The sequence below is a fragment of the Mesoplodon densirostris genome, chromosome 10, assembly GCF_025265405.1.
Source record: "Mesoplodon densirostris isolate mMesDen1 chromosome 10, mMesDen1 primary haplotype, whole genome shotgun sequence".
Taxonomy (NCBI): Eukaryota; Metazoa; Chordata; class Mammalia; order Artiodactyla; family Ziphiidae; genus Mesoplodon; species Mesoplodon densirostris.
This window is the reverse complement of record NC_082670.1, coordinates 58,318,338-58,344,761: the sequence shown is the minus strand read 5'-3', so window position 1 is coordinate 58,344,761 and position 26,424 is coordinate 58,318,338. Positions and strand designations below refer to the sequence as shown.

At 36.9% G+C, this 26,424-nt stretch overlaps 1 protein-coding gene across 3 annotated transcripts in view; it reads left to right on the top strand.

Moving 5' to 3' along the window:
• Positions 1–26,424, top strand: part of CLASP2 (cytoplasmic linker associated protein 2) — a 181,849-nt gene that overhangs the window by 25,427 nt on the left and 129,998 nt on the right. For all 3 annotated transcript variants that reach the window (XM_060110136.1, XM_060110135.1, XM_060110134.1), the window contains exons 6-7: positions 905–1,002; positions 7,096–7,166. In XM_060110136.1, coding sequence (XP_059966119.1) covers positions 905–1,002; positions 7,096–7,166 — 169 coding nt within the window. The remainder of the gene's footprint in view (positions 1–904; positions 1,003–7,095; positions 7,167–26,424) is intronic.

The window sequence follows — 26,424 nt, the reverse complement described above, 5'->3', positions numbered from 1 at the left end:
GTCTTCCACATTCCTGTCTTTAGGCCACATTTATTCTTTCTTTTAATTGTGGTAAAATATTCACAACACAAAATTGACCATTTCAGCCTTTCTTAAGTGTACAGTTCATTGGCAGTAAGTACACTGACATTGTTGTGCAGCCATCACCACCACCCATCTCCAGAACTTTTTCATCTTCCCAAGCTGAAGCTCTCTACCCATTAAACAATAACTCCTCATTTCCCCCAGTCCTTCAGCTCTTGGTGGCCACGTTTTACTTTCTCTCCAAATGAATTTGACTACTTATAAACGTGGAACCATACAATATTTGTCCTTTTGTATCTGGCATATTTCACTTAGCATAATGTCTTCACGGTTCATCCATGTTGTAGCATGTGTCAGAATTTCCTTCCATTCTTGTTTAAGGCTGAATAATATACCATTGTATGTATATACCACATCTTGTTTATCCATTCATCCATGGATAGACATTTGGGTTGTTTCCACCTTTTGGCCATTGTGAATAATGATGCTGTGAACATTGGTATATAATTATCTGTTTGTGTTCAGGCCACATTCTTAAAAGGCAGTTTTATTCTACAAAAATATGTTAACCACGATAATGATTTCTAGTCATATAGTTATTATCAGTTCTTTATACAATATTATTACAAATAGAAGATTTTTGAAAAGCCACATTTATTTACATGTTTCTTAGATTTCTGTAAAACTTTTACAAGGTTTCTCTAGAGGTTTCTTGGCAGGTCGTCTTGGTTTTTGTTAATGACCTGCCATAATCTCCCAGGGGTTTAGAGGCATTAAAACCAACTTGGAGCTTCAAGTTGGTCTGAATTTAATGTTACCTTGAGGTGAAGTATTTTATTTTTTCTCATGTAAGTTTTTAAAGTTCTGAATTATTTGGCAGGTTAGAGATGCTGCAATACTGGCTGTGGTGGAGATTTATAGACATGTGGGAGATAAAGTGAGAGTGGACCTTTATAAGAGAGGAATTCCCCTTGCTAGGTAAGTCTTGCTAAATTTATTTTTTTGCCAGTGGTTTTAAAGGTTTTAATTTCATGTGCTTATTTAAAATAGGTTCAAATTTCTGGAATGCTTTAATATTCAAAAGATATAAAAGGACATATAGGTTATTACTGTTTAAAAAATTCTTAAGATTCTATACTGTTCTAGACAGGATAGTATAATGAACCTCATGTACCTATTATCCATCTTCAATAACTAAGTTGTGGACAGTTTTGTTTGTTACATCCTTACCTACTTACTCTTGTCCTGTATTATTTTCAAGCAAATCCAACTCATAACATTTCATCTGTAATTCAATATATTTCTTTTTATTTTATTTTTTAATTTTTTTTCACTGAAGTATAGTTGATTTACAGTGTTTCAGGATTACAGCAAAGTGATTTAGTTTATATGCATATATATACATATATATAATCTTTCTCAGATTCTGTGCCATTATAGGTTATTACAAGATATTGAATATAATTCCCTGTGCTATACAGTAGGTCCTTTTTGTTATTCAATATATTTCTAAAGGGAAAAAAATTTTTTTTTCCCAATCACAACCACAATGCAATCATCACACCTTACATTTTTTTGCAAATAATTCTGTAATCCAAATATCCAGTTAGGGTTCAAATTTTCATAAATGTCATACTGTTTTATAAATGTTGTATGTATATATTTTAACAGTTTATTTGAATCAGTATACAAATAAAGTCCAACAATTAGTTGATATGTATTACAAGCCTGTTTAAATCTTTGTGTACCCCCAAATACTTTTTTCCTTGTGTTTTATTTATTGAATAAGTTGGGTGGTTTACCCTGAAAGGTTTCCCATATCCTGGATATTACTAATTCTTTTCCTGTGGTGTGGTTTAATGTGTTCTTCTGTCTTTATATCCTGTAAGTTGGTAGTTGGATCTATAGGCTTGATCAGATTTTCGGTGGGGGGTGGCAGGAGGAGCAAGACTACTTCATAGGTGGTGGTGTGTTCTGTTTACATAAGTCTCTTCAGATCTGGCTGCCTCTCTTACCACGTAGATTATTTCCAGTATGAATTATCTTTTAGGTAATAAGGTCGTCTAAAAAATATGCATTTTGTTTACTTATTTATTCATTGGCTTTCTACTTCCAGGGTTAACAAGAATTTTATTTGAATAAATTCTGTATCATTTTATGAAAGAAATGGTATTAATGTATATTGATATATTTTGTGTGAGTGTATGTATACATGTTACATTATATATTTTTAAATTTATATTGAGATTATGTTTTTTTAAGTATTTAGAATTTTTATTCAATTTTGACATTCATACAGAATAGTGCATAAATTGTAAGTATGCAGCTCTGTAAGTTATCACAAAGTGAATACACACACGTATCTCCCACACAGGTGAAGAAGTAGAACATTACAACATTCCAGAATCCTCCCCAAATCTTTCTTAATCCTTGTCTTTTCTCTCCTTCCCAGAAGTAATCATAATCCTGACTCTATCACCATACGTTAGTTTTGCCTCTGCTTGAATTTTATATAAATGGAATCATATAGTGTATACTTTTTGTGTCTTGCTTCTTTCAGTTAACATTATCTCTTTAAGATTCATTTGGGTTGTTGGATCCAGCTATAGTTGTTCATTTTCATTGCCTTATAGTTCTCCTTTGTATGAGTAGGTCATACTTTATGAATCCATACTGTTGACGGACTTCTGAGTTGTTTTCATTTTGTAGCATTTATGAATTAATGTTGTTAGAAACATTCTTATGCATGCCTTTTGGTATACTTATGTATTTGTTCTCTTGGAATATATTTGAATGGAATTGCTGGGCCATAGGGTATGTTTACCTTTAGTTGATATTCACAGACAGTTTTCCAGAGTGTTTGGAATATTGGATGATTTCATTTATATGAAATGGCCAGATATGGCAAATCTATAGAAAGGAAGTTAGATTAATGGTTGTGTAGGACTGAGGAAATTGGGAGGAATGGGGAGTGACTGCTAATGAGTACAGGGTTGTTTTTTGGGACGATGATGACATTCTGAAATTGATTGTGTACATCTCTGGCTTTATATTAAACACCATTGAATTGTGCACTTTAAAGGGGTGAATTATATGGTATGAGTTTTATCTCAATAATTGGCTGTTATAAAAAAAGATAAGTTCTGAGATACCTAATTAACTCTTTCATATTGTACTTGTGATTTATTATTATGACTCTAAACTTAAATATGGACTTTGGATAAAGTTGCTTTTCCAATTTTATCCTAGTGCTTTACTGTTCTCTATCCTTATCCTGAATCAGAACCTTCCAGGGCTTTACAGGCCTCTATTGTTTGGCCTCCTAAGTTGTGTTTTGGATATTCCAGCCTCTGTTGTATTTGCCTTCTGTTGAATTTCCTAAATTCTTTTTCTTCCTGAATTACTTAAAAGATCCCAGTCTCTTCTTTCTTCTCTTACATTGTTCCTTTCTCCCTTTTCCATCAGATTATATGTGTAATGATCCTCCATTATGAATAAGCTTGTTTTTCTGAATAGCTGTATTATTATTTTATAATAGCTTTTTATTTCTTTTTCCTTTCTTTTTCCCTGTTACTGTTATATTTGCCTGATCTTTCAGTTGACCCCTCTTCCCATTAAAGCTGCCTGTATCTGCATTCCTTGCTGTATATTTTATCTGTCCCACCTCAATTCCTTACCAACCCTCTTTTCTCCAGAGCTTCCAGCCCTGAGTTTCTTACTCCCTTTTTGCTACTGAATAGCTGAGTGTTAATTTCATGCTTCTTAACATCTTGTTCTGCCTTTTTCCCAGAGAGCTTTCCTAAATCCTCTCCTTTCTGTTTCTGGGCTGTCTGGTCTTCATTCTGAAGTCCCATCTTCCAATTCCAGTTTTCTCTCCCCTGTCTCATCTTGTCCATCTTGTCTCTGGGCAGCCTGTCTAGTGTCTGCTCAATTCTCTGGAAGGTAACTACTTTGTAGGATGAAGGGACCTGTGTCTTTTGACTAAAGTGCTTTCAGATGTGTGAATATTTGTTGAATTTAATGGGGGTAAGAGCTGAGGTTAAGGTTTAGAAATCCCATTATAATGAATTTCTAGAAGGTTTTCAACTAAAAAAAATTTTTTTAGACCAAACAGTATTTTCATCCTCTATGTACAAGTAAAAAATGACAGGATGTGGACCAAGGCTTAGTTAGGTTCCAGAGTAAAATCATGACAGAACCATTGATGTGAGAAAAATATTTGGCAATTAAAGACTGAACCCAAATCTCTAAGTCATAATTTAAGAATCATAGTGGGACTTACCTGGTGGCACAGTGGTTAAGAATCCGCCTGCCACTGCAGGGGACACAGGTTCGAGCCCTGGTCCAGGAAGATCCCACATGCCACGGAGCAACAAATCCCGTGTGCCACAACTACTGAGCCTGCGCTCTAGAGCCCACGTGCCACAACTGCTGAAGCCTGCGCGCCTAGAGCCCATGCTTCACAACAAGGGAAGCCACTGCAATGAGAAGCCTGTGCACCGCAACGAAGAGTAGCCCCAGCTTGCTGCAACTAGAGAAAGCCCACGTGCAGCAACAACGACCTAATGCAGCCATAAATAAATAAATAAATTTAAGAAAAAAGAATAAATCATAGCATGATATAATATTGGAAAGTAAAAATTAGTGCTGTCAGCATGATCCCATGATCATGGTCTGAAAAAAATTTATATATAAATATAAAACATCAGAAAGCATGCAGTTAAATAAGTTCTCTGGATGATGGGATTGTGGCTTTTTTCTTTGTTCCTATTTATATTTCCTAGTTTTCTTCTATAATGAGTATACATTGCTTTTGTAATAAGAAACACTTTTTTAAAAAAGTGATAGTAGAAGTGTATTATTCTGAATATAAAATCAGAAGTGCTAATAGAATTGCTGTTGAATTAAAATAGGTTAACAGGAAAAACATCAGATTATCAGTCATATCAGCATCACTTTAATTTCTGACATATTTCATTGTTTTTATATTTGCCTTAAGTTTCCTTAGCATGATTTTTTTTTTTTTTTTTTTGCGGTACGTGGGCCTCTCACTGTTGTGGCCTCTCCCGTTGCGGAGCACAGGCTCCGGACGCGCAGGCTCAGCGGCCATGGCTCACGGGCCTAGCCGCTCCGCAGCATGTGGGATCTTCCCGGACTGGGGCACGAACCCGTGTCTCCTGCGTCGGCAGGCGGACTCTCAACCACTGCGCCACCAGAGAAGCCCTCCTTAGCATGATTTTTATGTACTTTTTAAAAATGTCTTGGTTACTGAGTAGATTCATTATAAGGTTAGAACTAAAGTATTGGGTTGGCCAAAAAGTGCCTTCGGTTTTTAAGTAAAAATAAAAGACACATTTTTCATTTTCACCAAGAACTTTATTGAACAGCGTACTCACCCTTTTGTTCCACTACCTTCTGCCATTTTTCAGGCAACTTCATAATTCCGTCTTGCCAAAACTTTTTATCTTTTTGAGCAAAGAACTGTTCCAGGTGCCTTTTACAGTCTTCCAGGGAGTGGAAATTTTTTCCATTAAGAGAATTTTGTAAAGACCTAAATAAATGGAAATCCAAAGGTGCAATGTCTGGTGAATACAGCAGATGAATCAGAACTTCCCAGCCAAGCTTTAACAGTTTTTGCCTGGTCATCAAAGAAACATGCGGTCTCGTGTTATCCTGATGGAAGATCATGGGTTTTCTTTTGTCGCTTTTCGTCGAGTGCTGCTTTCATTTGGTCTAATTGGGAGCAGTACTTGTTGGAATTAATCGTTTGGTTTTCTGGAAGGAGCTCATAATAGAAGACTCCCTTCCAGTCCCACCATATACACAGCATCACCTTCTTTGGATGAAGACCGGCCTTTGGTGTGGTTGGTGGTGGTTCATTTTACTTGTCCACAATCTCTTCCATTCCACATTATTGTACAGTATCCACTTGCCATCGCCCATCACAATTTGTTTTAAAAATGCAACGTTTTCATTACGTTTAAATAGAGAATCGCATGCAGAAATACGGTCAAGAAGGTTTTTTCGCTTAACTCATGTGAAACGCAGGCATCAAAGTGATTAACATAATCAAACTGGTACAAATGATTTTCAGTGCCTGATTTGGATATTTTCAGTATGTCGGCTATCTCCTGTGTTGAGAACAATGTTGATTGGTCTCAATTAATGTCTCGATTTGATCGCTGTCAACTTCAACTGGTCTGCCTGACCGTGGAGCATAGTTCAGCAAGAAATCTCCCGCATGAAACTTCGCAAACCACTTTTGACATGTTCCATCAGTCACAGCACCTTCTCTATACACTGCCCAAATCTTTTTTTTTGCATTTCGGTTGCGTTTTTACCTTTCTTGAAATAATAAAGCATAATATGCCAAAAATGTTGCTTTTCTTTCTTCCATCTTCAATGTTAAAATGGCTACACAAAAATTCACCAATTTTGATGTCTTTTTTAAAATGCACTCTGGTATGACAGCTGTCACATACAGTCTAACAAAATTGTTTCAAATGAAGTTAAAGACAACTGAGTGCTACTAGAACCATCGTATAGAAAAAACCAAATGAACTTATTGGCCAACCCAATATTTTTGATGGGTTTGGGGAAATAATTTTATGATGAAAGTATGAAACTGCTTTGTGTGATAGTTATCTTTTTTTAAAAATTGAGGTATAGTTGGTGGTACAATATTATATAAGTTTCGGGGGTACAACATAGTGATTCACAATTTTTAAAGGTTATATTCCATTTATGGTTATTATAAAATATTGTCTATATTCCCTGTGTTGTACTATATATCCCTGTAGCTTATTTATTTTATACATCGTAAACCCCTACCCTTGAAGGTTACCTTTTCACAAATATACCTGTGAGTGTGTAGAGTGCTACCTGTATTTGACTGTTTTGCTCTACTGAAGAGATGCATTTTGTGTCTGCTTTCAGTGAGTTAATTGTAAAAGAGAGTCGTGTAGAGCTAACTGAATCCTTGGAATTTTTTTTTCTCAGGGAGATGGTGAAGGAAATTGTTTCTAATTAAAACTGTATGTAAAACAAATAAAATTTATTCTTTATTCCCAGATTAGAAATGATACTTGGCAAATTTGATGAAGTGCAAAATTCAAGTGGTATGATTTTGAATGCCTGCAAAGGTAAGAATAATTAAGTTATTCCAGTTCTCAAACATTTCTAAGATTATTTAGCAAAGTTTTAGACTCTAAAATATGTCTTCAAGTCAACTATTATATCACTGATTCAGCAGATTTGACTTTGTGGCTTAAAACTTGTTTAGGATAACAAAGTCTTTACATCCTGCTGATCATTACCTATCCTCTGATTCTTTTGGAGTAAGTGAAAATTTAATAATGGGTTATTGTGTAAAATGATACTGTTCTTTTGCCTTATATTTGGTATCTTCTGAGTTGAAGATATGATGACCCTCTTGCCTTCTATGTTCCGTGCACAAAATGTGTTTTTTACTCCCAGAGTAATTGTGGGTTTTTTAAATTAATTAATTAATTACTTTATTTATTTATTATTATTTTTTTTTGCGGTACACGGGCCTCTCACTGTTGTGGCCTCTCCCGTTGCGGAGCACAGGCTCCGGACACACAGGCTCAGCGGCCATGGCTCACGGGCCCAGCCGCTCCGCGGCATGTGGGATCTTCCCGGACCGGGGCACAAACCCGTGTCCCCTGCATCGGCAGGTAGACTCTCAACCACTGTGCCACCAGGGAAGCCCAATTTATTTTTTTAATTGAAGTGTAGTTGATTTACAGTGTTGCGTTAATTTCTGCTGTATAGCACAGTGACTCAGTATATACATATATGCTTTTTTTTTTTTTTTTTTGGCTGCGTTGGGTCTTTGTTGCTGCACACAGGCTTTCTCTAATTGTGTTGAGCGGGGGCTGCTCTTCACTGTGGTGCACGGGCTTCTTATTGCGGTGGCTTCTCTTGTTGCGGAGCACAGGCTCTAGGCGCGCGGGCTTCAGTAGTTGTGGCACGTGAGCTCAGTAGTTGTGGCTCACGGGCTTTAGAGCACAGGCTCAGTAGTTGTGGTGCACGGGCTTAGTTGCTCCGCGGCATGTGGGATCTTCCCGGACCACGGCTCGAACCCGTGTCCCCTGCATTGGCAGGCGGATTCTTAACCACTGAGCCACCAGGGAAGTCCTCTTCATTCTTTTTTATTTTCTTTTCCATGATGGTTTATCCCAGGATATTGAATATAGTTCCCTGTGCTATACAGTAGGACCTTGTTGTTTATTCATTCTATATATAATAGTTTTCATCTACTAACCCCAAATTCCCAATCCATCCCTTCCCCACCTCCCCTCCCCCTTTGTAACCACAAGTCTATTCTCTCTGTCTGTGAGTCTGTTTCTGTTTCATAGATAGGTTCATTTGTGCCGTATTTTAGATTCCACATATAAGTGATATTATATGGTATTTGTCTTTCTCTTTCTGACTTCACTTAGTATGATAATCTATAGTTGCATCCATGTTGCTGCAAATGGCATTATTTCGTTCTTTTTTATGGCTGAGTAGTATTCCATTGTATATATGTACCACATCTTCTTTATCCATTCACCTGTCAATGGACATTCAGGTTGTTTTCATTGTAGACTTTTTAATGATGGCCATTTTGACTGTTGTGAGGTGGTACCTCATTGTAGTTTTGATTTGCATTTCTCTAATAATTAGTGACGTTGAGCATCTTTTCATGTGCCTCATGGCCATCTGTATTGTGTGTCTTCTTTAGAGAAATATCTGTTTAGGTCTTCTGCCCATTTTTCGATTGGGTTGTTTTTTTTTTGTTTTTGTTGAGTTGTATGAGCTGTTTGTATATTTTGGAAATTAAGCCCTTGTTGGTTGCATCATTTGCAATTATTTTCTCCCATTCCATATGGTGTCTTTTTCTGTGTGTGTGTGTTTTTTTTTTAAATGGTTTCCTTTGCTGTGCCAAAGCTTGTAAGTTTGATTAGGTCCCATTTGTTTATTTTTGTTTTTATTTCTATTGCCTTGGGAGACTGACCTAAGAAAACATTGGTATGATTTATGTCAGAGAATATTTTGCCTATGATCCCACAGTAGTTGTTTTAGTTAGATGCTTTTAGTAGAAATTGTAGGGTTGATTACTCTGTTAAACCTATGTGTAGGGTATCAGTGATCATACTGGTGAAGAGACACAGACATAGGAACTCTACCAGTGTAATCATTTTTGGCTTCTTAATTAGAATGAGACCAAATTGGAAATCAAGGAGGTTTTGAGTTGGTATCTGGCATTTATTTGATTTTGTGGTTGCTCTTCTTTTTGTAAGGTTGCTAAATTGTGTTTGGTCTTATTGGGTAGCATTTACCTTCAATCCTTAAGTATTAATTAACCATACATGTGAAGAATATATTCTATTTCCAAAGATAGTATAGGTGGTTTTTCTACCTGGGAAAGTAGGTTCATATTAAAGATAGTATGCTTAGCTTAGTAATGTGCATGATGTTGGAGAAAAAATTTGGTGTATGAGTTGTTATAGTCAAATAATAGGAAAGCTAGTTACTAATATAATTTGGTTCTCTTTTGCTGGATAAACCAAGACCAAGCCTTGTTGTATTGCAGGAAGGCAGATGGAGTGAGAGAATTTAGTGTTAAAAAGATTGTGTCTACCCTAATCTAAACTTAGTTACAGAAGCATAAATTAACTTCAGCACTACCAATCCTCACCCTGATTGCCAGCTGTTTCTCACTCCTCTTCTCTAAATAGAAGGTGTTTTAAGTACCTTGTCCTTATTTTTCCAGCCGTTACCACTGTCCATTTCCATAGAAACCAGAAACAGCAAGAAGATGGAGAATTGTTAAAATTCCTTGAAATAAGATTGTGTGTTTTCATATCATTTACACTACATACTCATTTATGTATTCCAGACTATGTAGTTACAGCCCTATGAAGAAAAGTATAATGCATACTAAAAATCTAAGATGTTTATTATTTGGATATGGTTTATTTTCAAAGTATTGGCCTTGTATTTTGTGAGGTTATCTCTGTTACCTTCAAAATAGAAGATTTTTTTGTTTCCTATTCTTTTAGCTCCCATTTCTTTTTCTTTTCATTATCTCTCCACAAACAGGGACGTTTGGGGTTAATATCTGGCATTTATTTCTCTTGGAGAAAGTTTTCAGAAACCTTTCTGTTTTGGAGATTATAATCTGAATATTGCAAGTATAGTCAAATGTGAACGTTAAAGTTTATAATATACTTATTGGTGTGTGAAAATTGGTCATGATGATTTTGATGACAGTATTAAGCTGTCATTGAAAAATACTTTAATGGCTCTGTTAATAAGGGATGAGACTAGAAAAGGAAAGTTGTCCATTTACCATGTTGGTAGGTCCCAGGGCCCAAGCCTCTTTTTCCCCTTGTCTTTATTCTCTTTCAGTGATTTAATCCAGCCCAAAAGCTTCAAATGATAACTATTTGCTGATGACTCCTAAATATGTAGTTCTAGCCCTCATTTATCTCTCTGTGCTCTCGATCTGGGAGCCTGTGGCCTCTACAACATTTCCATTTGGATGTCTAAGAGACATCTCAGGCTTAACAGGTCCAAAAGTTAAAGCCTGTTGTCTCTTCCTTTCCCTCAAAACTGTTCTTCCCCCAGTTTACCCATTTCAGTCAGTGGCACCATCATCAGCTCAGGCTAGGAAATTTCCTGATTAGAATTAGTTAGCGTTGGTCTCCCATTCTACCTAGTCATTTTTGCCTCTGAAATTCTAATATATGCCAAATTTGCTTATTTTTTTCCATCTCCACTGCTAAAACCCTACTCTAAGTATCCTTTAGTGCTTTTTTTTCTTTCCTTTTTTTGAGGTACGCGGGCCTCTCACTGTTGCCCCCACCCCGTTGCAGAGCACAGGCTCCAGACGCGCAGGCTCAGCGGCCATGGCCCACGGGCCCAGCCGCTCCACGGCATGTGAGATCTTCCCGGACTGGGGCACAAACCCATGTCCCCTGCATTGGCAGGCGGACTCTCAACCACTGCGCCACCAGGGAAGCCCTCCTTTAGCTTTTACCTGCATCACTGCAATAGATTTCTGTTCTATGTTTGACCCCTGGAATCTATTTTCTACCCAGAACTGAGAGTGGTCTTCTTAAAATGTAGATGGATTATGTCACAACAGTGAAGAAGACAGTTAAAGTTTTTGCCTCGAGGAGGCTACATTCTAGTGAGAGAGATAGATCATAAACAAGTAAACAAATGGATATCCAGAGTGATTACAGTTGGTAATGAAAGAAATACAACTACTCTTTGTTTAATGAATTTAATGAAATTAACTTAGATTTATTTATTTATTTATTTATTTTTGCGGTACACAGGCCTCTCACTGTTGTGGCCTCTCCCGTTGCGGAGCACAGGCTCCGGACGCGCAGGCTCAGCGGCCATGGCTCACGGGCCCAGCCGCTCTGCGGCATGTGGGATCCTCCAGGACCGGGGCACGAACCCGTGTCCCCTGCATCGGCAGGCGGACTCTCAAGCACTGCGCCACCAGGGAAGCCCGAAATTAACTTAAATTATTCCTTAAAATCATTGCTGCTAAGTGAAAAGCCATTAAATGAAAAAGTTATTTCTTAATTTTTCCTAACTAACATTATGTTATGTTTCATCCCAACGCAAGATGCTTGAATAATTTTCACAGGTAGAAAAATACATCAATTGAGCACTGAAAACAAATTTTTATAGCTAGCAATTGGAAGGCAAATAAATAGTTTATACCTAAAATAATGTAATGAAGGTTTATTCGACTCCTTTTTTATTTCTGCACAATTTTTCCCCACATAATTTTCAGTCCCTTTTGGCTCATTGTTATTGTGCACTGAAACTAAAACTTGAAAATAAAGTTATAGACCAGGAAAACATTTAGGACAAAATAAAGGCTCATCATGGAAACTTGTGGAAATAGTTCATGCACACAACAGATTGAAGAGCTATTAAAGATACCACCTCTTTTCTCTCTTACTTGGTGTACATATGCAAAGTAAATTATTGTGAGTTCACCCAAACATGGCATTCTATTTGCATTTGTTTCATCTGATATTCTGTGACTAGAAACTATTATGGTAAGTAAAAATTTTTAGTGTGTCTTTGCCTGAAACCATAATAATGAAATATCACACTTCTTATATTCATTGAGGGTGTTTGGGGATGAAAAAATCATTTTACTAAATACAGACACAAACAAAAATGCAGAGGATTTGTTGTAAAGGTGGTATAACTTTTTAAGAGCCACTGCAGTTAAAAGTTATCATCTACACAGTCATTAAGTGAAGTAAACGGGGTATGGAGATGTGAAGTAACTCAGTGATGCCACTTTAGATAGAATAGTGGGGCAAGCGTCTCTCAGAGTTGACATATTTGAATTGAGACTTGATAAAGGAAAATGAGCTAGTTATTGGATACATGGTAGGAAAAATGCTTTGGGCAGAGAAAATGTGACCATAAAAACCGAGAGGTGGAAAAGGTCTTAGTGTATTTGAAGAAAGGAAGGGAGGCCAGGGCTGACTGGAGCCTAGTGAGGCTAGGGCTCTGTTGGAAGGGACACCGTGTATGAGAGAAATTGGAAAAGTAAGCAGGAACCATTATATGAGGGTCTTGTAGGCCTTGGGAAGAGTTTGGTAGACTTCTGGGAGTAGGAAGGGTTTTAGGCTGGAGAGGCATGTGGTAAGTGAGAGTGACATGGCCCAACACTATCTTACATACCTTTATTGTTTGGAAAATTCTTTATTTCCTCTTCCTTCTGCCTCTTTTCCCCTTATGCATGTCTTGATACATAACTTTACATCTCATGCTTTTGTCTCTGATTTCTTTCCTGATTGCCATATCTACGCTTTTAAGTTTTGTTTTTTTTGTGTGTGTGTGGTACGCGGGCCTCTCACTGCTGCAGCCGGCCTCTCCCGTTGCGGAGCACAGGCTCTGGACGCGCAGGCTCCGTGGCCATGGCTCACGGGCCCAGCCGCTCCGTGGCATGTGGGATCCTCCTAGACTGGGGCACGAACCCATGTCCCCTGCATCGGCAGGCGGACTCTCAACCACTGCACCACCAGGGAAGCCCAACGCTTTTAAGTTTTGATTGAACTCTTTGACTTGATTTTCTAGAGCATTAGTTCACCACATTCAAGAACACAAAGTAAATTCTATTATCAGAGATTTGAGCATGTCATTTAATTTGGGAATAGTGAGAAATGCATGGCATTTTTTTTTTTTTTTGTCGAGGGTTTTTCAAGCCTGACTTTAATTCTTGTATTACGAGAGTAATACAAGAGTAAGTTAGGCAGAATCCTTCAGTGCAGTGGAATTTAGCTCTGCTATTAGAAGGAAACTGGATTTAAAATTAATCAGATCATGGCCGAAAGAAGGCAACACCAGCCCTGTAGGAAGGAAAAGACTGAAAGTTGCAGGACCCCCTGTGCTTATGGCAGGGTCTGGTGTTTTCTAGTCAGGCTCCTATGCTAACTGAGATACAAACACGGATGTGTTGGTGGCTGTGACTGCAAGTCTTTTTTCTTTTTCACTGAAAAAACTATACATAATTCTGATTTGTCAAGTGTGTATAGGACCTAATGCAGTCTTGGCATGTAACCATTGTAAAATATTTCCCAGCTTCTCTCTTTGAAAACAGTTGCTAGGAAAAGCATTGTTTTAGGAGGCTGGCAATAAACTAAACCACAGAAATTAGGCTTTGAAATTACCTTGATATTTGGCAAAAGAGGTAATGAGGTAACTTGCAGTCTAGTTTATAACATACCCTTTGGTGAAAAGCAAAGCAGCCCTTTTCTTAGGTTGATTTAAAAATGTATCTGTTTGTGACCATGAGCTCCAGGCCCTTCTTGGAGCTTGACAATGTGCTGATGGTTGTGCAGCTTAGATGGAGGGTGCTCCGTGTCCCTGCAGCTGCGCACTGGCCAGATTCTGTCTCCTCCACCAGAAGCAAGCTTTGTTCCGTGTGGCCCTGCCGTCTGCATACAGAGCAGCCTTTGATGGGCTGCCTTTGACGTGATTTGTTTACGGCAGCCAGAAATGCTTCCTGCATAATGAGAGCAGTTAATCATGGAAACTGGGCTCTTCCTGTTTGTGCACTTCTAGCAGTCTTCTGTTGTAAATATTAAAAGGTAACGGCAAAAGGATGAAAACCTTTTAAAAAGGCACAAATCAGTTAATTCATCAGATCATGTGATTGCTACTGATTACATGGATATCTTTAGGGAAGCAGAAAATGATTGCTGAACACATGCCTTGTGTTTTGATGATTGCATTAAAAGTCCCCCAGTGGGATGGCATTTATTGGCTCCCAGAGCTTTTCTGACATTAAATTTCAGGCAGCCAGCACAAGGAGAAACACCGTAACGTATATCTAACCTCATATGTGCAGTTAAAGAATAATCTTGATCAAGCTCTGCTAGGCTTTGCTAAATAGATGAGGGCTTTCAGCAAGACCCCAGACTTTTATTTTGAAGTGGAGTAGCAGCTGTTGGCTATTGCGGTGCAGAGCTGCAGCGGCCTGGGTCACACAGAGCTCTGGGTGTCTGCAGGGTGTCTGCAGGCTGCAGGCCGAGCCCAGTGGCGCAGGCACCGAGCTGCATTTATTTGCTGTGCTGTTTGACCTGTTGGTTTGAGAGAGCTCCCTGGACCATCTGAATGGCTATGGGAGATGGTGAGTAAGATTTATTTTTCTTTTTTTTGCTTGTGCTATACACTTCCTTTTAAAGTGACAGTCATCTGCTGTATAAGAAATATATTTCTCCCTAAAGAACGAAGGACACTTTGTGTGTGTATGTGTGTGTGTGTGTATACACACACACACACTCGTATGTTCATGTATGCACGTGTGTGTGTACTTGTCATTTGGTATCTTTTTCTGCTTGATATGTCTGTATGGGATCGGGCAAATACAAGATGACAGTTTATCTTGCAACCCAAACAAACCCCCTGTCTTTGGTGGTGGATATAAAGGGATGTTGGAAGAAACATGGAATAATGTAAAAGCTTTGAAGAGAGAACATGGCCTTTGGAAGAATGACAGATTTGGCAGGAAGGTTTAGTTAGCTGGCTTGATATCTTTCCTGTTGTATTTGACAACAAGTAGAATTCTGTGGTGATAAAGTATATAAAGAAGCAAAATGGCTTGCCATGGGCACTGTTTCAATTGATATGCTTGTGATTTGTCAATGTCCCTAGTAAATAGTTCTCTAGAAAATATTTAGTCTTTTACAAATTCTATACAGGTATAATTTGATCAAAAATTGATTTTACCAGTGTTTTATTGTGATAAGAATAATTTTAAAAACATATATAGTGCTGTATAGTTTTCCAAAGCACTTGAATATATTTATTGTACATTAACTCCTAAGGTACAAATAACTGTGAAGCGTACAGAGTATTTGGGTATTTCCATTTCACAGATTGGAAAACTAAGGCTTGTTGAGATTATAAGTCCCAGATCCAGGCACAAAGCAAACCAGAATCAAGTCTGGAGCCTCAAATGTGCATTCAGTATTGTCCTTCATAACACTTAATACTTGAGCATTTTTTTTCATTATTAAACATTTTGTTAAGATGCTTAGAGGTATACTTTATAATTACATCAACACCAGAGGTGTGTAAGAAGGGGAATTTGAGGTTACTTCAAAAATGTTTTGTGTATTTTTCACTACGTTCTTTAGGAAGACTGGTCTGTATTTGGGAGTTTTAACTCTTAACAGTTTCAGCCTCCTTTTATGACTGTATAATAACTTCTCTCTAAGGAGTTTGTCCCCTTGGGATGATGAGGAATAGGGTGCAAACTTATCAAAAGGATGATATTGGTAAACAGTCATTTAAACTTTTATACACATGTTAATGGAAATATGATACTAAATCTGGTTTTGCATATTGTTATAGTTTATCCCAACAATTTACATAAATGTTTTATATGTCCTTATAGAAATAAATAACAATATAAACTTCCAATTTTTAAGGCAAAAGCCATCAAAGTTAACAAATTAAGTTCTCATATACTTAATGGCATTGCCAAGTTTGTTTGTTTGATTGTTATTTCTAAACCTTAATTTACAAGCAACTCTAAATATTGCATTTGATTTGGGTTGTATCCAGATTTTATTTCTTTTTTAAGCATTATAAGTTCAATGGCTATCAATGTATATTTATTTAATTTTTCTTTTTTCAAGTAATACTGAATACATTCAGACTGTTCAGGAATGCACTGATTTTTAAAAAATCAAAGTAACAACCTCATAAAGCTCAGAGGGTAACCTTCTTGCATATTCTCTTCTTTAAAATGGAAATACTTTTATTGGATTTTTATTGATAAAGTAATACATCTTTATTAAAAAATTAAACACCTAAACAGTAGTAACAGGTTATCTTGGGATTTATAGTTCTTAACAGTTTCATATATACTCCTCTGTATATTAGTCTCTCTCACTTAATACACATACATCATACTAGTATCATGTGAACACATACAACGAATGGATTATGTTATTCCTAACCTATTTTGTTTCTTATTCTTTAATACACAAATATCTTCTCTTTTTAAAAATTCAAACAATGCAGATAAAGCAAAAATCCTCTCAGAACCACCTCCAAGCCCCAAGGCCAGGGATAAGCAGAGATGAACACTTTTATTAGTTTGGAGTTTGTCTTTTTATACCTTTTACTCTGCCTTACATACATATTAAGTATCAAAATGAATTATTTTGTTTTTGACCATGTTTACATAAATGGCATCATTCTTAACATATTTTTGCCATTTACTATGTCTGCTCAATATCGCATAGTGATCTTTTTTTATGCCATCATGTGTAACTGTTTTATTTCTTTGAACTGTTGCACAGTATTCCATAGTATGGATATATCATAACCATTTCTTTGTGGAATTTCAGATTGCTTAATCACATATAACTTTTCTAAATGATTCTGAAATAAACATCTTTGTACAAATCACGTGTGTGTGTACATATATATTTTTAAAAATAATTGGAGGTTGAATTTCTGGATCAAAGTTTTTATTCATTTCAAATTGTGTTAGCTATCTCTAATTTCCTCCCAAAGAGGCTTTACCACTTACATTCCCACCAACAGTGCCTTCTATCTTGCATTCTTTTGAGTTCTCATTATTATTAATCTTTTTAAAATTTGCCTATCGGATGGGTGAAAAATATCTCACCCTTTTAAAAAACATCTCTTCTTTCTAATAAGGTTGATCATCTTCATACATTTGGTTGTTTGTATTTTCTTTTTTGTGGATTGTGTTCTGGCATCTTTAGCCAACTTTCTGGTTTTGACTTTTTTGTTTACTTATAGTTGCTCTGTATGTTCTGGCTATTAATCTGTTATCTATTAAATATATTAGATAAGCTTAACTTAAAGGCCATATGAAAGATTTTATTTATTAACAGTTTTATTTCTAGACAAACTCAGATTTGTGAAGCACTGTAATGACTATCACTTGAAGAGTTGTCGGGGGTGGCTTTCAGGTGCCTTTCTGTTTAGTTGTCTTTATCCTCACCTAAGAATATAAAACCAGGCAGTCAGATGATTGTGAAGTAGCTCTGGGCAATCAAACCAGATAGAGTTAAAAACCTGTAGGATTATTATGTGGCGCTGAGCCCTGAAATCTGCCTCAAAAGCTCACGAGAGGAATTTGGCCTTTTGTTGTTCTGCTGCGAGTGGCTGGAAAGAAATAAGGTTTTGTTGCAAATAGACTGTTTCTAAACTTTAAACCTTTCAACACAATCTATTATTCCAAACGCTGAATCTCTTAAAAAATCCATACAAGCGATGACATAACCTTGGCGTTCTATAGGTAAGCCTTTTGGGACCACTCCAAACTGACATATAACTACTGGTTTGGGGGATAGGGAACAATAGCAAGAAATTAATGTTGAATAGACCTCTATTCTTCAAAACCCTTGAATATTCTATGTGATATACTAGGATTGGATAGTTTAAGTCACTGAAAGAAAGCAACCCTTTAACTTACTGGCCAAAAGGCCAAGCTTTTCTTCTAGGAGCAGTAAGGGAAAAAAAGAGCCTATGAGGAGAAAAAGTAAATTACAAGGGAGAAAAAAATGGGCATTCAGCAGCAATAAAGGCAGATAAGTAGTGGGAACTAAGATTGAAAATCTTCTTGATGCAGACCTATTTACCCATCTGGGTGCAAAGTGTTGGACATCAGTAGCAAGTTATCCTCAAACATGATGTTGCTAATGAACCTGAATCTTCAAGAAAAGATTTACATCTTTTCTTTGTATACATGTAGAATGTATAGTAGATATTCTTGACAGCTGTTGTAACCAAGCTGTAGCTGTCATGAAATTTTAACTACCTAAAATGACTACATTTTGTAAAGGTTCTAAATAAGCCTTATTATGAGGCTCATTTATTGTTTAGTTTGATATTATGATTATCATGAAATATGTTGTTACTTACTTTTATTAATACAAAATAACAGTTTAAATTGTGTTTAGCTTTTTACTTCACTGAACTATTGAAGGTCTTAAATTTTTAAAGGCCCCTTTAAAGAGGAGGGTAAAAGTCTTCAAATATTTTTTAACTAGTGAGTTAATATCTACCTAGAAATTTTAAGAGAGTTTATCAAATTTCTTGGCCTCTCTTAAACTTTGTATGGAATAAACTTTATTTTTAATAAATAAAATAGTTAACTATTTAAGATTAACTATGCTGTTGAACACAGTATCTTCATGTGAATATTAAAATCTGGTGATTAAGGACTTCCCTGGTGGCGCAGTGGTTAAGAATCTGCCTGCCAATGCAGGGGACACGGGTTCAAGCCCTGGTCTGGGAAGATCCCACATGCCGCAGAGCAACTAAGCCCGTGCACCACAACTCCTGAGCCTGCGCCCTAGAGCCTGTGAGCCACAACTACTGAGCCTGCATGCCCCAACTACTGAAGCCCGTGTGCTTAGAGCCCGTGCTCCACAGCAAGAGAAGCCACCGCAATGAGAAGCCCATGCACCACAATGAAGAGTAGCCCCAGCTCGCCACACTAAAGAAACCCCATGCGCAGCAGCGAAGACCCAACGCAGCCAAATAAATAAATAAATAAAATTTATATTTAAAAAATCTGGTGATTATTTTATTTTGAAGCACTTTGATTTTCAGTTTCTAATCACTTTACTGAAATTTTTCATTTTAGTTTAAATTGAAGACATCCTTAGTTTTTACTATTTGATTATTTTACTTCTGAAAGCTTGTGATTCTCTTTAGCCCTGGGAAATCTTTTTTTTTTTTTTTTTGATAAGCTTCTCCCCTTCATTAGTTTTAGTCTCTCCTTATGGAATTATTATTAGTCAGATATTGAACCTTCTAGGCTGATTCACTGTGTCTTTTATGTTTTGTATTCTCTTACGTTTATGCTTTTCTCTTTTATTCTGTGTTCTGGGAGATTTCCTTGACTTTCTTATCCAGTTCTTCTATTAAATTTTAATTTTGGCAAACAAAAGTTTAAATGGTTCTAAAAACTGTCTTTTTCCTTTTCTGGTGGTTCCATTTTTACAGAATGCACATGCACACCTGTGTGTAAAATACTGAGCTCCCTGAGTTGGGGGTGGGAAGAGCTTAATGATGAAATCATTCCATAGGTTTTCAGTTGTTCCTTGCTAATCAGCTCTGTACTTGCTGGCTTAGAAACTGTCACTTCTGTCATTCTACAAGGTAGATCAGTTCTCTCTGCTGTTTCATTCTGTTTCTGAGAATTCTAAGTTGCAGCTTTGATACGGTATTCTTCAAAAGTCTTCCATCCTTTTTATTTGCATCTTATAAGAAATTGTTGCTATCTTTAGGTGCTGATTTCACATACTCTCTGCCTTGCTTCATTTTCTTTGCTCTTATGATGTTGCTTATCATTTTTTTGGGGTTCCATTACAGGGTTTTGGGCAAGAGAGTAAAAGTGTTCAAATTACCGTAAATTTTAAAGGAAAAATTTCAAACATACCCCGAAATAGAGACTATATTATGACAGACCTTCCTTACCACCCATTATCCAGCTTCAAGAAATTATCAATACATAGCCAATCTTTATTCATCTGTATCCCTACCTATCTGCCCCAGCCCTACTATCCTGCTGGACTGGGATGTGTTTGCGTGTACATGCACTCCTACTCATATATAAAATAAAGTAAAACATCTTTTTAAGAGGCACAGTACCATTTTCACATCTAAAAAAATTAACCCATAGTATCAAATGTTCAGTGTTCACATTTCCTCGATTGTTTCATAAATATCTTTTGACAGTGAACTAGGATTCAAACAAGGCTCACCATTGCAGTTAGTTGATATCTTAAGCCTCTGTTCATCTCTTTTTTTCTCCACTTGCCATTTATTTGTTGAAGAAAAAAACATTTGAGAGTTGCCAGCATATATAGAAGATATTTAAAACTGTTGAGAATGGATGAAGCCATTTAGAAAGTGTGTTTGGAGAGAAGGAGGATGTTCAGCATTTAGTGGTTGAGTAAAGGAGGAAGATACTGAGCTACAGGGACTTGTGAGGTCAGAGGAAAGCCAAGGAGAGTATCCTATTGTAAAAGCAGAGTGGAGAGTGGACAACTAAAATGTTTTTGGGTTTTCTGAGACACATATGGTACAATAGCTTACAGGGATTATTGTTTCCTAGTCTCAGTTGCTAATTTAGCTATGACCATGGTCCTTGCTGGATATGCAAGTATATAAAACAGTTTAGAAATCCAAAGCCCTTTTACTCAATTGTTTTAATTAGAATAAGGAAGGATATAGCTTCAAGTGAAAAGCGGAACTTTGGTATAAGAAACTACTTAATATGAAAGCGTATATTTTTTGCATGAAAATCTGTGACATGGGTTCTTACTGAACTGGTTGGTTCACTGAAGAAAATACCAAATGAATTCTTTTTTTTTTTTCCTTGAAAAATGGTATAAAGTTTTGGCTTGCTCTTTTGTTTGCCATGTAAGATGGAGCAGTTTTTCATATTTTGTATGAATTCAGAAGCAGAAATTTCAGGTTTTCAAATATATGTACCCATAAAAGTGAAGTGGAATGTTTAAATATATGGCTTTCATTTGAAGGGAAAAAGAAAAAAGGGAAGGGACTTGATTATGGTAATATGAATTTACTGTTTTATATCGGAAACCGTGGGGACCAGTTGTGTTTTGGAATTCAGAATATGTCAGATTTTAGAAAAGTAATATGGCCATACACCATACATTGTATAACAACTCCAGATGGGTCTGAGGCTATACCTTGTAATCAAACATATTAATATTTTTGTAGTTAAATGTATACAAATTCACAATGAGTAAAATACACATAATAGTCTTTCGTCAGTTCACATCATGTTTTGCTATAAACTGAGTTCAAATCAGTTCAGATTTTGACACCAAATGAATTTAAAAAGACAAAACAAGTAAAGGTGGACCTTAAGAACTTTTTGGCTTTCAGGTATGCAAGTACGGGATCGTGGGCCTGTAATACCTCAGTGTTTGCTGAGGACAGTTTCCAAGTGTTAGATGAAGGGAACAAAAGGTAAAGCCTTATCCTACTTGGGCTTCTTTCCCCCCCCCCTCAATTTTTGCCTGTCCCTCCCCCGCTTTTCTTATCCCCTTCCTCCTTTCTCCTACTCCATTTCTTCATCCTCTATTTCCATCTCTTCCTTCTCCTCCTCCTTCATTTCCACCTCCTCCTTCCACACCATCTCTTTTTCCCAATCTTATCCTCCTCCATCAACTCCTCCTCCTCCATCTTCATCTCTTTCTCCTACTCTTATCAGCTCCTCTCCTCCTCTTCCTCTCTTTCTTTTCCGTCATACACATAATCACTGCAGCCTGCTCACTTTATTACTTTATGTCCTCTAGTACTTGTTAATATGTTCATCCTTTTCAGTTTCTGCACCAAACCATAGTATTGTCATTTTGAAACATTGGAGTGAGAAGAGAGGTGTCAACATAATCATGATTTATAGGTTACTTTTTGTATTTGATCCTTTTTTTTTTTTTTTTTTTGGCCACGCCACATGGCATGTGGGATCTTAGTTCCCTGACCTGGGATCAAACCTGCACCCCCTGCATTGGAAGTGTGGAGTCTTAACCACTGGACCGCCAGGGAAGTCCCTTGATCTTTTTTTTTTGTTTATTCAATTAATATTGAAGTACCTACTATAGGTATCCTAGGTGATTTTTTTTCTGATTTATCTTCTAGTTCACTAATGATCCCTTGAGCTGTGTCTGAAATCTACTGTTATGCCTGCCTACTGAATTTAAATTTCAGTTATTGTATTTTTATTTTTAGAAGTTCTGTTTGGTTGTTCTAAAAAAAAAATCTATGTCACTTTGAAAATAACTTTCTTATCCCTGAGTTATTTTCAAGCTTGCCTAGTAAAAGCTTCCAAGTACAGGTGTTTTATAGCCTGTGCTTAATAATTCTAAAATTTGAATTCGAAATTCTAGGACCTTGATAATTCTAGGATCTGTTCCTATTGTCTGTTTCTTTCTGTTTATTCTTGCTCATGGTGTCTTGTTTCCTGTCATGCCAAGTGATCTTTGGAAAATTATTTGTGCAAATAATGTGAGGCCAGAGAATTTTTTTCCAGGAAGAGTTTGCATTTGCCTTTGCTATTGCTTGGGAGTACTACCAGTGTGAGCCTACTGGGTTTGTTTGTTTTTTTTAAACATCTTTATTGGAGTATAATTGCTTTACAATGGTGTGTTAGTTTCTGCTGTATAACAAAGTGAATCAGTTATACATATACATATGTCCCCATATCTCTTCCTTCTTGCATCTCCCTTCCTCCCACCCTCCCTATCCCACCCCTCTAGGTGGTCACAAAGCACCGAGCTGATCTCCCTGTGCTATGCGGCTGCTTCCCACCAGCTATCTATTTTACATTTGGTAGTGTATATATGTCCATGCCACTCTCTCACTTTGTCCCACCTTACCCTTCCCCCTCCCCATATCCTCAAGTCCATTCTCTAGTAGGTCTGTGTCTTTATTCCCGTCTTGCTCCTAGGTTCTTCATGACCATTTTTTATTTTTTTTAGATTCCATATATATGTGTTAGCATATGGTATTTGTTTTTCTCTTTCTGACTTCACTCTGTATGACAGACTCTAGGTCCATCCACCTCACTACAGATAACTCAATTTCATTTCTTTTTATGGCTGAGTAATATTCCATTGTATATATGTGCCACATCTTCTTTATCCATTCATCTGTTGATGGACACTTAGGTTGCTTCCATGTCCTGGCTATTGTAGACAGAGCTGCAGTGAACACTGTGGTACATGACTCTTTTTGAATTACGGTTTTCTCAGGGTATATGCCCAACAGTGGGATTGCTGGGTCATATGGTAGTTCTATTTTTAGTTTTTTAAGAAACTCCATTCTGTTCTCCATAGTGGCTGTATCAATATACATTCCCACCAGCAGTACAAGAGGGTTCCCTTTTCTTCACACCCTCTCCAGCATTTATTGTTTGTAGATTTTTTGATGATGGCCCTTCTGACTGGTGTGAGGTGATACCTCATTGTGGTTTTGATTTTCACTTCTCTAATGATTAGTATGTTGAGCATCTTTTCATGTGTTTTTTGGCAATCTGTATATCTTCTTTGGAGAAATGTCTGTTTAGGTCTAGGTTTTCAAGAAGACTTTTGTAAATGTACATTTTATCCAGTGTTTATAGTTGTTTGTCTTTGGTGTTTCATTTCAAATAACCTAGTAACACTTTTACTGGAGACAGAATGTCTCTGTACTATGAAAAATGCCGTTCTGAGTGCTGTTCTACATGTTGGAGATATGGCAATGTGCAAAACAGACCAAAGTTCTCACTCTAATAGATAATGCATTTCAGTGGGAGGAGGCAGGTAATAAAATAAGTAAAATATGTAAATGGTAAGTGCTAGAGAGAGAAATAAAGCAGGGAGGTAGGGATAGATCAGTAGCATCAGGATGGGGGAAAGTTTATAATCTTAGTATCCAAAGGGGACCTAATTGAGAAAATGATAGATGAATAAACACATGAAGGAGGTGAGTAAGCAGTGTGGCTATGGAGGGGAGGAGCATTCTTGGCAAACAGGTGCAGAGCCCCTGATATGAGTCACAGCAAGAAGACTGATGGGACTGGTTGGAGAGAAAGGTGGAAAGTGAATAGGAGATGTGGTTAGAGAGACCTACGTGGTATCTAAGGTCTCACAGATCTTGGAGTCCTGGTAGGCCTTTTTATGGAGTCATAGGAGGATTTTGAGCAGCAGTGTGACGTAACTTTGTTCAACTCAGGACATTATGTTGAGAATAAACTCTAGGGGGGCAGAGGTGGGGAGCAGGAGGAAGAGTTAGCTATGACAGTTATCCCAGGATTGTTCTAGGTACTGGTGTTACAGTATAAACAAGACAAAGTTCCTGCCGACTTCAGTCCACCTTCTAGTTCACTCAGAAGAAACTATTATTTCAGGAAGTGGTAGGTGCTGTGAAGAAATATAGGATTTGTTCTGATATTTTATAATTATTAAGAAAATCTTTTTAAGGCTGTAATATTTATAACCTATATATAAACTAAACTACAGAACATTTTAAATTTGGGGGCTGTGATGATGAATTAGTTTTATAAATTCTTTTTTATTTTTTTTAAATTTATATTTATTTTTGGCTGTGTTGGGTCTTCGTCGCTGCATGCAAGCTTCCTTTAGTTGGGACGAGTGGGGGCTACTCTTCATCGCAGTGCCCGGGCTTCCCATTGCGGTGGCTTCTCTTGTTTACAGAGCACGGGCTCTAGGCGCGTGGGCTTCAGTAGTTGTGGCACATGGGCTCAGTAGTTGTGGCTTGCGGGCTCTAGAGCTCAGGCTCAGTAGTTGTGGCACATGGGCTTAGTACCTCTGCGGCATGTGGGATCTTCCCAGACCAGGGCTCAAACCTGTGTCCCCTGCATTGGCAGGCGGATTCTTAACCACTGCGCCACCAAGGAAGCCCCTAGTTTTATGAATTCTTTTAGCTAGCTTATGGTCAAGAAAGGTATAACCTTATGGGAAGTGGGTAAAAATTTATTTCCCTCTCTATTTGTAGACTTGTCTATTTTTCCTTTTAGTGCTTTATATATTTGAAGATGTGTTATGGGTGCGTAAAAATGTAGGGTTAATTTTTTCCCCCTATTAGATTGGGCTCCTAAATCATTATTAAAAAGTCTCTCTTTATCTCTAGTAATGCTTCTTCAAGGTGCTTTGTTTGAAATTAGTATAGCTATGCCAACTTTCTTCTGGTTGGTGTTTGCCATGGTCTGTCTCTCTCATCATTTTACTTTTTAAATTTTATGTGATCCTTATATGTAAAGTATATCTCATTTAAGCAACCTGTTTTTAAAAATTCAGTCTTGGTCTTTTACTTGGAATATTTAGTTCATTTACTTTTAAGGCAGTTACTGATGTATTTGATTTTATTTTTGCCACTTTATCTTTTATTTCTATTTTTATCCACTTGTTTTATCTTTTTATCTCTTCCTGAATCTTTTCAATTAATCAAATCTTTTTTATTATTTTATTTTTCTTCTAGTTGTTTATTTATTTATATATTTACTCTCAGTTTAGTGGTTTGGCAAACTATTGCTTACAGGCCAAATCCAGCTGCCCTGTTTTTGTACATAAAATTTTATTGAAACAGCCACACCCATTTGTTTACATGTCGTGGTATCATTGCTTTAACACTACAGTAGCATAATTGAGTAGTTGTGCAGAGAGACTGCATATATGTGTGGTTTGCAAAGCCTAAAGTATTTACTATATGGCCCTTTATAGAAAAAGTTTGCATGTTACTGCCATAGGGCTGTGGTTCTGAAAATTGATCATGCATCATAATCACTAGGAGGACTTGTTAATACACAGACTGCAGACTCCCCATCTCCAGAGTTTCTGATTCAGTAGATTCGAGTTGGGGCCTAATAATTTGCATTTCTAACAAATTGCCAGATGATGATCTGGGACCACATTTTGAGTACCACTGCCCTAGAAGTTACAATATGCATCTTTGACTTTATACAACCTAAAATAAATTACTGTGTTTACTATTTCCATATTAATACTAAAAGCCTTAGAACCCTTTAACTTTGTTTGCTTACCTCTTAGGAGCACTATTTTATAATAATCTCAGACTGGCCACAACTCATATGTCCATCAACAGTAGAATGGATATTAATAACTTGTGGCACATTGATGCACTATAAAACTATAAGCAATGAAAATGCATCTTCCAAATATTATATTGAGTGAAAATGTACTAGAAAAGGTACTAGAAAAAAAAAGGTACTAGAGTACCTATTATATGATTCCTTTTATATAAAGATCAAAAATGGGCAAAACCGACTGTGGTGTTACAAGTCAAGACTAGTTAGCT